At 43.4% G+C, this 12,189-nt stretch overlaps 1 protein-coding gene across 12 annotated transcripts in view; it reads right to left on the minus strand.

The window, feature by feature from the left end:
• Window positions 1-3,658: 3,658 nt before the first annotated feature.
• Glis3 (GLIS family zinc finger 3) overlaps window positions 3,659-12,189 on the minus strand; it is a 440,925-nt gene continuing 432,394 nt past the window's right edge. For all 12 annotated transcript variants that reach the window (XM_005388624.2, XM_005388628.2, XM_013516325.1 and 9 more), the window contains 2 exons: window positions 8,715-8,897; window positions 3,659-7,883 (listed from right to left, as the gene is read on the minus strand). In XM_005388624.2, the coding sequence (XP_005388681.1) occupies window positions 7,747-7,883; window positions 8,715-8,897 (320 nt within the window). In that variant the 3' untranslated portion in view covers window positions 3,659-7,746. The remainder of the gene's footprint in view (window positions 7,884-8,714; window positions 8,898-12,189) is intronic.

Here is a 12,189-nt window from a genome sequence, read left to right on the forward strand (position 1 = left end):
TTTTTCAGCTCCATTAAGTCTTACGGGAGCACCCTTGGATACAGGGTTTGTTGTTGAGCATCCATCTTGATGTGGTTCACAAACGTAACTGAGTTTCTGCTTTCAATTCTCCTGAATTAAGAGTGGAACTGCTGAGTCATATGGTAATGATATGTTTAACTTTTCAGGGAACCACTAAACTGTTTCCATAGTACTAACAAGGTGGTTTTTCAGAAAAAGGAAAACGGATCCCCTATTCCCTCACTCTTGGAGTCAGAATGCACGTTAGCACAGGGAAGGCTCTGAGAGGTCGTGACACGAAGACATTACACCACTTTGATCCCTCATTCCTCCAGCTAATTTGACGGTGACCCCTCTGAGCAGAATAACTGGGAAGATATCATTCCCTGCTGGGCTGGGAAGAGTGCTCTGAACTTAGCAGGTCTGTATGGGAAGGGCTTTGATTCCAGCCTGGTGGGTTAGGGAAGACTCATTCAGAGTGCAGACATGGGTCCATCTCCATCCCTGCAATTAGCTTGTTGGGGGACTTTCCTTTTCTTGATGGCTTTCACATGCTCCGTTGTTCTCTGTCCTATGTATCCTTCTTTTGCGTCTTCGCTTTTATAAGTTTCTATTTATCCCTAAAACTGGATCAGATGCCCCATCTCTCCTTCTCTCAGACAACTGGACTCGGCCATCCTATTTCCCCAGGCAGAAATTGGGAGCTCTTCTTTGCCACGTAGTTTTCTTTTACAGCTAGTTGCCTGTTGAACAATTTGCCTTTACTATGTCAAAGGTGGTCAACTTTAGCTTGCTTAAACAATGACCTGGAGAATGTACTGAAAATGCAGATGCCTCTTCCTCACTAAAAATTCTAACTTAGCTCAACAGTGTACATTTAATGGTTCTAGAAAGTGCCTTCAAAAGCCCAGGCAATATTTTCAAGCAGATTTTTGGAATTCTCTTTAGTTCTGTGAAGGTGGCCCAACTCAACTGTGTTTATTTTATTTTACACATAATACACATACAATAAACCCTGGACGGGTGAGTAAATGCACTGCTGAATGAGCTCAGGTTTCCTCTTCTATGAATTATGAGCTTGGACTGGCTGCTCTCTCAGCTTTTTCCTGATTAAACTTCTTTGTAAAATTTGAATTATTTTACCCAAAATACTAGGCTCTCCCCAGCTTTCATATTAGAACTGCACACAATCCACAAACTCAAGCATAGCAAGCTCGCACAAAGACCTGCTGAAAAGGATTTAGTTCAAATTAATATTTGGTAAATGGCTCGGGACTCAGGAATAACCGTATTTTTTAAACTACCAACCTCATCACATGGTAGAGACAGAGTTATCCACGTGTGCCCATGTTCTCTCCTGAAAGTGGGAGGAGCCAACAGGCAGTGCTGTCAGGGCTGACAGGCCTGTAAGTGTGGGAACCCGGGAGCTGGTCATTATGGAAAGTCAGGAGGCAGGCGTGCACTGAGGTGTTCAGGAGGGCAGCAGACAGAACTGTCACGGCCCGACTCTGCTAAAACCACTTCTCAGGGGACAAAACCCAGGTCTTCACTCATGCTGAGTACATGCTCCAACGCTGAGCAGTGTCCCCAGCCCTTCATAGCATCTTTTACTTTCCCTGCAGGTCGTGAGAGGCAGTTTCAGCTTCTCATAAGAGCTGTGGCCCGAGAGAACTGAAGTCTCCTATTGCCTATAACCCCTTAGCATTTCAGAGGAAAAAGGCTGACTGTGGCTGCCAAGATCCAGCAAATATTTAGTTAGCTTGGAAAGAATGGATGCTCATTTTCCAATTCTCACGGCTTTCTCTATGCCCAGTTTCTTTTATTAAAAACATTAAATCCAGAGATAAAGTCGAATGGCACTCCAAGCTGTAAGCACTCATCTGTATCCCAGGGAGCAGAACTCAGGATCTGAACAAAGAGAACTTACATCAATAGAATTCATGAATGTCCTCCAGGAAAGGACTCAGTGTGGCAGAAGAACAAGTCCAGGGGCTCCTATCTGCGGTCCTCTTGGAGCGGATATTTATGGGAAGGGTTAGGGAATGTTCTTTCAGCTGGCAAGTGTCAGCAAACTATGGCCCACAGGCCAAATCCGGCCTGAATCCCTTTTGGTTTTGTATAGACTGGGGATAATGAATTTTTTTTTACCTTGCTCAATAGGGGGAAGTTTTTTAAAGACTATTTTATGTCATCTGAAAATGAGATGCAATTCAGTTTTGCATCCATAAACAAAGTTTTATTGGAACACAGCCACACCCATTTGTTTGCGTTTTGTCTAGGGCTGCTTTTGAGCGATGCAGGTGGCACAGCTGAGTAACTGAGGCAGAGACCAGATAGCCTTCAAAGCCCAAAATATGTACCGTATGGCTCTTTGCAGAAGTTTGTGTACCTCCAAGTAGGGGATGAAAGATGTGGCTCTTGCTGTTACTTGAACTGAACGCTACAAAATATATATACACAGTTAAGTAATTATAAAACAAACACCTGTATAACCTACCACTTGGGTCAAGAAATAAAACATTGTCCTCAGCAGCCCTGGACTCCTCCATATACCCTTCCTCCCCTACCAGTCAGGTCTTGTGATAGTATTTCTCAGTTGTTGTCTAGACTTGTACCACTTATTCCACAGTGGATTTTGCATGTTTTTTGGAAGTTATACATTAATAGGATAACCTTGCATTCGCATGTGTGTTCCTTTCTCAGTCTAGTTTATGGGATTCAGTCTGGAGTTACGGTGTGTGGTTGTAGCTCTGTCATTGCTCTTCTGCATATCATTCACGACATTCCTTAGGCAAGGCTCATTGGTTTGTTTTACTTCTCGGGGACAGCTGGGTCATTTCCAGTTTGGGGCAGTTCTTGAATAATAGTGCTGTGACCATCTTCTAGCTGAGCCATTGTTGACCTCTGAGTTTCTCAAGACGGGTAGATGTGTGGGACATAGGAAAGGTGTACCTTCACTCTCCTCAATGCCAAACTGCCCTCCAAAGAGGTTGGGCCAGATCACATTCCCGTCAGTGGCCCCCTCTAGGAACCTGAGGCACTCTCTTAAGTTCCCTCAGTCAGTGCTGTTTCCACCTCTGTTTCAGGAACCAAACGGTGTCTGTCTCTCTGTGAACCTGAGGCCTGGCAAATACACAGGAGCTACGGTCTCTTCTGCTTTGCACCTTCTCTTTAAGTCTTTCTCACATCTCAAAAACATAGGAAAAAACAAACTTCCTAACATGCTTCTAGAGAGAGGGTAGGAAGCCAACCAGCTGAGACCATCCTGACCCCCTCCCCACAGATGGGTGTGAAGGAAAGTAGCTCAGCACAACCAGGACTTCAGTGGGGACACCAGGGAAAGGGTAACTGCCCTTTTCTCTTCCTCCAGGGTCTGAGAGGACTAGAAAGGTCAGGGAATCAGCCCCGGGAAGCTGAGGCTTGTCTTTCGCAGTAGGGTTTTAGGAAAATGGGTGCTGGGAAAGCTCCCTCCTGTAACTGCCAGCAGGCAGACACCCCAGCTTCAGCACCTGGGGCACCAAGCACAAGAGGGATTTCTGAAGCATGATGTAGCACTCTACTGAGAAGGTACAAATAAACCTCAAACCCTAGCACACATTTATCCAGTTTGTGAAGCGGATTAATAGAATAACCAATAAAACATGTATAAAAGCTTTAATTAAATCTGATGAAATAAAGCTTCATGTTTTATTTATGGACACTCCCAACATGTAAAGGATTCAGGGAGACATTCATTTTTACTGCCATTTCGTCCTCATATCTATAATTAAATCCAGGCTGCAGCTCTGGCCCAAAGCAATGAGGCATTTTAAAGCTGGCCTTGGACCCCTCCCCCATCTGCTTCTCATTATAATTACCATCCCGAATACATAGGAGGCTGATGGCAAAACAAAACAAAATAATCAAACAAACAAACAAACAATGGTTGTTGCCATTGTGTCTTAAAGCGACATGCTGAAGGAGGATTGCAGGCAGGAGGGCGTATCCTGTAGTTCCAGTTTTATTCTGTACCAAGTGCACAATCCCTTCATTTTGACTTTGACATAAAAAAGGACTTCATGAAACAAGACAAAATAACTTATGATTATATGAAACATAACTGTGACAAATCACAAAACTATACATATTAATAGAAAAAAGTGTACCTAATTCTTTAAAAGATTTATGACAATAAGCACCAGATGTGCCTCTAGAGTAAAACCGGGCCCCATATCCAGTATGATATATGCAGTTCATTTCTCTACGTGAGTGTATATAAGTATGTACAAAAAGCCTGTGTGATTTATGGAAAACAGATTTCCACCCCCCCAAATGCTTTATGTCAGCAACATTACACAGGATGCTTTGCTGTCTGTACAAAATAAATCTCTTCTTTTTTACACTCACCATTTCTCCAATGAGTTTGGTTTTTCTTTCTTTTTTTGCTTTACCCATGGCAAAAAGAAAAAAAAGTAACTGCAGAAATTCCACACCACCAACAAAAAGTGCCATTAAGAAACGCTGCTATAAAATGACATGGTAAAACAGTCAAATAAAACACCAAACAATTAAACTGAACGGTTACAGTCACTATTCCCAATACTTCAAGGCAAGTGGGACGTTGAGGTTCTCTGATGGGGGAGTTGAACAGTTGTCCCCGTTCAAAACTGGTATTAGTGTACTAGTGCTCTTGACAGCTAGTAATTTTACAACTGAACAAAACCAACACACTATTATCAGTGGAAACTATGCTGTGATCTGCTAACGACCTTTTTTTCCATGTTAGGATCACCTAGGTAATTTGCGGGAGACAAGGGTAGACCGAGATACCTCCTAGGACCTGTAAATATTTAAATAATATTTAAATGTTGATCGGAGACTAAATTACCACTGACGTTTTGATGTAGTCTCTTTAGGGAATTAAAACAATGTAGCAAATTAAATGCCCCCTAGGCATATTGATTTATTTTTTAATGTAATAGGATAATTGGCTTTGGGCTGTGTTTTCACAAGCACCAAGATTTTTTCTTTTTGTTTGTTTGTTTCTTTTTAAAGGGGAATGACAATCTCTGCTTAGATGTTTATGAAAATGGCTACGTATCAAAAAAAAAAAGACTATAAAGGTCAGGAAATGGAAGGGAATGATCTTTGGAGTTTCATGTTTACTGCTACAAAATAGTAAGATACAGATCTTCTGCAAAGCAAAAATAGCAAGGGACAAATTTTAATGTCAGGGGAAATTCTGGAACCTAAGGGCAGCTTTTGGAGTCTGAAGGAATGGGAACGCGTCTTGTCCTGAGGTCCTAAACACAAACCTGCAGCCACTGGGCAACAATGAGGCACCTGCGGAGGGGCTTTCTCTGACAAGAAGGGTGTGCCTTAGGGCCGGGCCTTGAAATCCTACTGAGGAAGGAGGTGCTGCTGCGCCTGGGCTCCTCCTTGAATCTTTCCAGGCCGGGTGAGGCAAGGAAAGAGTAGTGTCACTGTGAGACCAGAGCCTGGCTCACAAGCATCTCCTCTTAACCAAAGGGGGAGATGACATCCTTGGTTTCTGCGGTTCAGCTTCTTGCTTTGTTCTCCTTCCTCCTTTCCACTTTAAATTATCTATAAAGCTACAGGCAGGGGTTACAACATCAGCTGCAATAACAACCATGCCTCTTCATGTTTTTCTCATCACACCAATGAAATGTATTTTGAGCTGCTTGTAATAGTGTCAGTAGTGAAGAATGGATAGACAGTCTCCCTAAAGACAGCAGAGTCTTCCTTTCTTACTAGCATGTGACAGAGGACACTTAATACATGCTACTAAGGCAGTGTTAGCACATGTCCTTGCTTAGGCCAAGTAGCACAACCCATAATGTCTGCAAGAATGGTGGTATTTTACATGCAGTCTCAGAGCTCACTTGTCATAGAGCTTGATGTGCATCCTTCTGTAAAGCAGAGCAGATTTGTGTAATGTGCTTAATTCAAATCTTTTGCAGACTTGGAAAGTGGCATTACAGCTTTCCTCAGAACACAGCCCACTAGCAAGACAAGCTAGATCAACTGAGTGTGCTATAAAAATGAAATCCACACTTGGCTCCTCGGTCCCCTCGTTCTACTGCACACTGAATGAACATGGGAATTAGGTGGAACACTTCTGATTTGGGAGCCAGACTAGAAGGACCCATCTGTCACAAAACAAACTGTTACAGGACCTCAAGTCTGACACCAAGCTGTTTAATTGTCTTGCTAAGGACTGTAATGATCTCAGTTTGATAAATACAATTGTCCATAAAATATTCTTTAAAAGAGAGAAAAGGAACTATCAAATGTGAGTGTACCAAAATGCTAGAACTGACCGTTTAGGGATTGGCCAGTGTTGATAGCTTTTGCCCTAGGGCACAAGACCTTTTTACTTGTCAATAGAAATGACTTCTCCTTTAGGCTTGGATATAAAATGACCAAGTGCTCTGTGAAAAATTCCAGGCCTTCAAACCAGTTTAAGAAAAAAAGGTGGCATTCTTCAGCCTACCTTCTGTGAACCATTCGATATACCTTCCCAAGAGTTGATACCAGGGTATGACAGGCTCTGCTTAGCATGTCTGAAACACGGTCAAGAAGATGTTGAGAGGAAATGAACACATGGAGGGAGAATGTCAGGGAAAGACACAGATGATTGGATACCCTGAGGGAGCTGGGCAGAGGCTGTGCAAAGTAACTGGACACTGGGCATCCTGGGGTTGGTTTTCTGCGGGAACCCACACATACGACCTGTCACGTGTCCCTGTTCCTACAGTCCCAACACTTCTAGGTGGAGTGCCAGAGTGAAAGCGGTGGGCAAACAATTCAAATGGCCTTTTCCTACGAACAGTGTTTTCAAAGTGGAGTCACTAAGCAGTCAATCCATGAGAGTTCCTGCTACAGCCCTGGGTACAGGGAGGAGTGTGTGTGTGTATGTGTGTGAGTGTGTACGTATGCACATGAATGCACAGGTGACTGCCCACCTTATTACCCTCAGATAGTTTTGCAAACTGCAGAACTATCATTCCAGAGGTCAGGCCAAGCAGAGCCACAGGTATGGTGAAATGGATATAGCCGGGGTGACTAAAATGATCATGATTTCCGCCCAAAGAACAAAACCTAAGTGTTACTGTTTTCCTCTTAAAGCAGATGTAAGTCACAAGTCTCTAATATTAAACAAATAAAGCAGGTTGATGCAGTAGAAAACCTTTGGCCAGTGGGGAAACACTGACTGTAATTGCTTAGCATGATGACATCTAAGAGAAGAGGGAAACCCCTGGAATTTCTGAGAGTTGAGGCCGCATGATGCTTTGGACGTGGATTTCCCTATGCTTGGCTTTGCAACATCTGGAGTTGGGAGGCTGCTCATTATGCCTCTGGTAACTGGGCTCTTCCCTCTTTGGAGTTTTCAGCAAGGGCCATCCCCCAACCTCATTTTAATATCCGCATCCTCTCATTGGTGTCCTTTGAGGGTTGACAGCCAGGAAGTAACAGGTATCCAGTAAAGTGAGACTCTTTCTTCGCTTTGAAAAGACAGTCCTGCCAGTCACCTGGTCCACCAAATCCAGCGAGAAAAAGAAGCAAGTGCAAATATTGCTGCAAAGCCAGCTCTGGTCATCCAGTCCTGCTTTCCAAAGACGCAGGACCTCGCAGGCTGCACTGATTTGGTGAACACCCTTCTTCACGCAGCCTGTGATGGTCTGAAAACAAAAGGGAGCAAGCAACTAAAAGATTCTGGGTGTTCGGCAGAGGTCAGCGCAGCTTTTAGCTTTCGGTATAGACGGAAGAAAGCTGGCTAGGACAGCGGTCCACGGCGCTGATCTGTAAGAATGTGGTATCGTCGGGCCCACTGCGAAGAGACTCCCCAAAGAGGCTTGAGGAAGCCGAAGGCAAATCATATACTGGAAGAGAAAGAACACAGCAAGTCAGAAAGTAGGCCGCACACCTACTGGGTGTGCAGCGCAGTAGCGTAGTTCACCAAGTGCTGGCCCTCCGGCGGGTCTCTGCACGTGAGGATCCTGGTGGGGAGGAAGCTGCCAATCCTGACTCAGCACAAGTACAGAAATTCAAGCTTAGTAGAAGTAAAAGAAGAGTGTTTTAGGGAGGGATGAAATGGCCTCACAAAGGTGACGGTAATCGTAAAGGAGAACAGGATTAAAAAAGAGATGCAGAAGAAGGGAAAGAATAATCCAGAAGCTGCAGATACTACAAAGACAGAGGGGGAGAGGCACGTGGGGGTCAAGGATGCCGGCAAAGGTCAAGAGCAGGGCACCGAGGAAGAACACGTGTGGGCAGGTCTGGGAGTTTGATCCATCCTAAATCAAGGAGGCTTAGATGCCTTGATGGAGAGAAAAGCTTATCTTCTACACAACTGGAAACTGCTGAAGCCATCTGAGGAGGAATGCGGGGTATTTTATCTCAGCTTTGGAAGGCAATGCTCAGGGTAGGATGGAGGGCAGAAAGGTCCGGAGGAGGCGGAAGGAGTCTCAGGGAGGCTGTCTGGAAGGCTCCTGCCACCATCTAAGAGACAGATGCTGGCGGCTGAGCAGGGTGGAGGAAGTAGGACTGGAGAGGGCAGGGGAGGAAGGGCAGATGAGAGACATAAGGGGGAAGAGCAACAGATTTGCGACAGTTATGTACTGGGCCAAGGCTGGTCCAGGCCAGCCACAGGAAACCCATCTGGTCTCTCCTGCCGGCTGGCCTGAGTTTGTAAGTCACGACACCCCACATACCTGTAATGCCTGAGTGAGTCGAGAAGGCTCTGTGGAAAACATCAAAACCAGCCTGGCCCATGGATGTGGGGACTAGGCAGTCCTCGAAGGAAGGCACCACACTGCAGGAGCTGCCAGGTGGCACAGTTCTCTGGGATTCGGGGTAATGTGGGGGGCAGAACGTCTGCAGCTGTCCATAAAATCCTGAAATGCAAACATGACATTAACCCACTTCGAGGCAGAAGACTACTCCAACCAAGTTAGACCCTCACTCGGCCTCGATTCTTATGACAAAATGCCTTTCTCTCTTAAGATAACCTGTTCAGTCTCCCAAATGAGCACCTGAAATGCACTACTTGGGCAGAAGCTTTTTGACCCAAGAGGGATTTCAAGGTTTGTTGGCGTAGGATATTTTTAGTTTGTTCTCTAGTACCCAAAGCCAACGGCCTTTAACCTCTGCCAGACTCTCTAAAGAGTCCTAGACCCTGAAGGTCTGTCTTCAGGGAACCTTCCTATTCCAGGCACTACCATCAGGTTTTGGATGCATCTCCTTTAATTCCTTTGTTCAGAAATTTCTTTTCTGATTTCACCTTGGGGGAGAAAAAGCCTCGCAGAGTGCTCTTAGTAAGGGCCACTTAAGTCCTAAAACACTATAAATCTATCTACCTATTCATCTGTCTTTACAACAGATACATTCAGACACATATCTTCCTTATTATCTAAAAACAGGTACAGTGTCCAATAGTTGCATGTACTATATTATTGATCGTTGTAGTAAAGAGTAAAACTGTAAATGACTAAATAATGATAAATGATAAAATATTTCTTAGTACTTGAGAAGAAAAATCACCAAGTTTATGATAACCTGACTTCATCTATCCCCCTCAATTTTTTTCTCACTCAGTGTAGTTCTCCTTGGTGGCCAATGTGGTCCTTTTCTATGATCCTCCAAAACTTCCTTGATTATTTACCTTTTCCTTCTTTCTCCATGACTCATAACTTTACATCAATAGATTATTCTTCTGGAGTATAATGAGATTATAAAACATAATAATGAGCTTTTAATTCTACACTCTAGTGGAGAGAAAGCGCTGTTGCTTTGTGGCACTGCATTTCATTGTGTCCGCTTCCTCAGCTGTGAAATGTGAAGGTCACTGTCTACTTCACAGGGCTACTGTGGAGAACGAGTGAGTCACTGGGTAAGGAAGTCCAGGTACAGTGCTTGAAGTGCTTCAGAAATGTCAGTTATTGTTGATATCACTATTGGTTTTTGATAAAAACAAGGGGATTAGTAGAGGACATGCCTCAGGATTGTCTCCATAAATATTAAATTATGGACAACACAGAACCAATGATTTGGACTTTTGATCTCTGGTCTTGCACACCTTCCTCCTTTAGAGCTGCTTTTTCTTAAGACTGGAAACCTTTAGGCCTGATTAAAGAAAAGCAACCCACCTATCAATAGGGGAGGTGCCACGGGTTGATCAGAGTTTGTTCTTTCTCTCTCTCTTTCTCTTGAGTTTGTTCTCTCTCTCTCTCTACTCTTTTTTTTTTTTTTTTTTTTTTTTTTTTTTTTTTTTTTAGTAGCGGGTATTGAACTCAGGATCTTGCGCTTGCCAGGCAGGCACTTATGCCACTGAGCTATATCCCTGGCCCTTCTCTCTCCTCTCACACTGGGGATTTAATTCAGCATCTTTCCACTGAGCTACATCCCAAGCCATGCCTTTTTATTTTGTGACAAGGTCTAATGAAGTCACTAAGTTGCCTATATGATCCTCCTGCCCCAGCCTCCTAGAATGTTGGGATTATTCTTAATTAAAACAAGGACACTCTGACACAACCAGCCTACTGCCCTTACAACTCTTCTCATTTCTCCTTAGGACCATTAAGGTAGCGTGTGTGATGCTCGGCTCTCCCTTGGCTGGGAGAGGTGTTCCACAGATGCTATGAACCCTACCAAAGCAAGTGTGCTGAACTGCTTCTAAAGACTCAGAGTGGCCCTATAGGAACTTATGACCCAAAAGGGAGATCATATACAGATTCCTTCACAGGCCACACCCACAGCAGAAAACAAAATACAATATCCTTTTTAAGTATACCATAATACACTCTACATAGAATCAACAGAAAAAATCCCACACAAGGTTTGGGGAAAAGAAAGGCTTGTTAGCAGTATGCACCGATAAAATACGGAGGACAATGGAAAACTTTTAGTTCTTCTCTTTTTGATTCTCCCAAAGCTTTTGCATGATCTCCATAGGCAGACAGGCAAAGGATCCAAGCACTACTCATAAATACTTCATAACTGATCAGCCAATATGAATGAAGTGTCAACTCTCAAGCTAGCAAAGAAATAAAAATTGAACAATAAAAGGCCATATTCTACACCTATCACATTAGCAAACATTTTAAGACATCACTCTTAGCACTACACCAAGAATGGTGAAGAAGGTACTGCTTCTTGGTGTCGTAGACAGGGTGAAAAGTGTCTTCTTTTTTCCAGTTCTTTGGGAAACCATTTGACAACCTGCACCTAGAAATACGTTTCAAGGCTTTCATATTCACAGCTTTGGAATTTTACTCCTGAGAAAGTATCTTAAAAGTATATTTTAAAGAACACAAGAAATCCTGTGTAATGATAGTCATGACAGAGGTAATGATTGTAACATGAAACTGGAGGCCTCAAAAGGCCAGCCATAAGAACATGGTTAAAGAAGAGCAGTGCACACCCATAAGGAGAACATCAGATAGCCATTACAACACTTATAAGGCTATTTAACAACGTGAAAAAACCATTCTAAGTTTCAGGTTTTTTTTAAAAGGAAGATACAAAATTGAAAATAAGACTTAAAGATATTGTAGACTATATCTGGGCTATAGTTAGTATGTGTTTGCAGTACATGATGATTACATGCATTTCAGGGAACTGGTACATGTACACAATATACCTCAAGTGGTAACCCAGTGTTGGGGGGGATCATTTCAACAAAATTTGAAAGCATCTAAGGATTAAGAATTTTCAGTCCATGAAGGTTCACCACAGACCCAGTTAACAGACAGACAACAGACTGGGGGTAGATATTTCCAATAGTTAAAATATTGATTGACATCTTGAATATACAGAAAAGACTTGCTAATCAATAAGAAAAATGTAGCCTTTCCAGTTGGGAAAAGGACAGGGAATAGGGATGGACAATTTACAAAAGAGGAAACTAAAAGGCTAAAGGTTTATCAAGAGGTACTCAAATCCATTATCAATCAGAAAAACATAAACTAAAACAACAAGACATCACTGCTGGACTGGTGAAAAGAGCGGGCTGTGAAACACCAGGCACGGATGAGGATGGGGTCGCAGCGATCTCCACACCACAGGTGCAAGTGCAGGCGGGGAGCAGTGCTGGATCAAGTTAAGTATATGCAGACTCCACAAGGTAAGATCCTAGCTCCTGGTGTACATCTTAGAGAAATGCTTACACAGATCGAAAGAGACATGCAT

This window comes from Chinchilla lanigera, unplaced genomic scaffold, assembly GCF_000276665.1.
Source record: "Chinchilla lanigera isolate Chin_1 unplaced genomic scaffold, ChiLan1.0 scaffold00033, whole genome shotgun sequence".
Classification (NCBI taxonomy): Eukaryota; Metazoa; Chordata; class Mammalia; order Rodentia; family Chinchillidae; genus Chinchilla; species Chinchilla lanigera.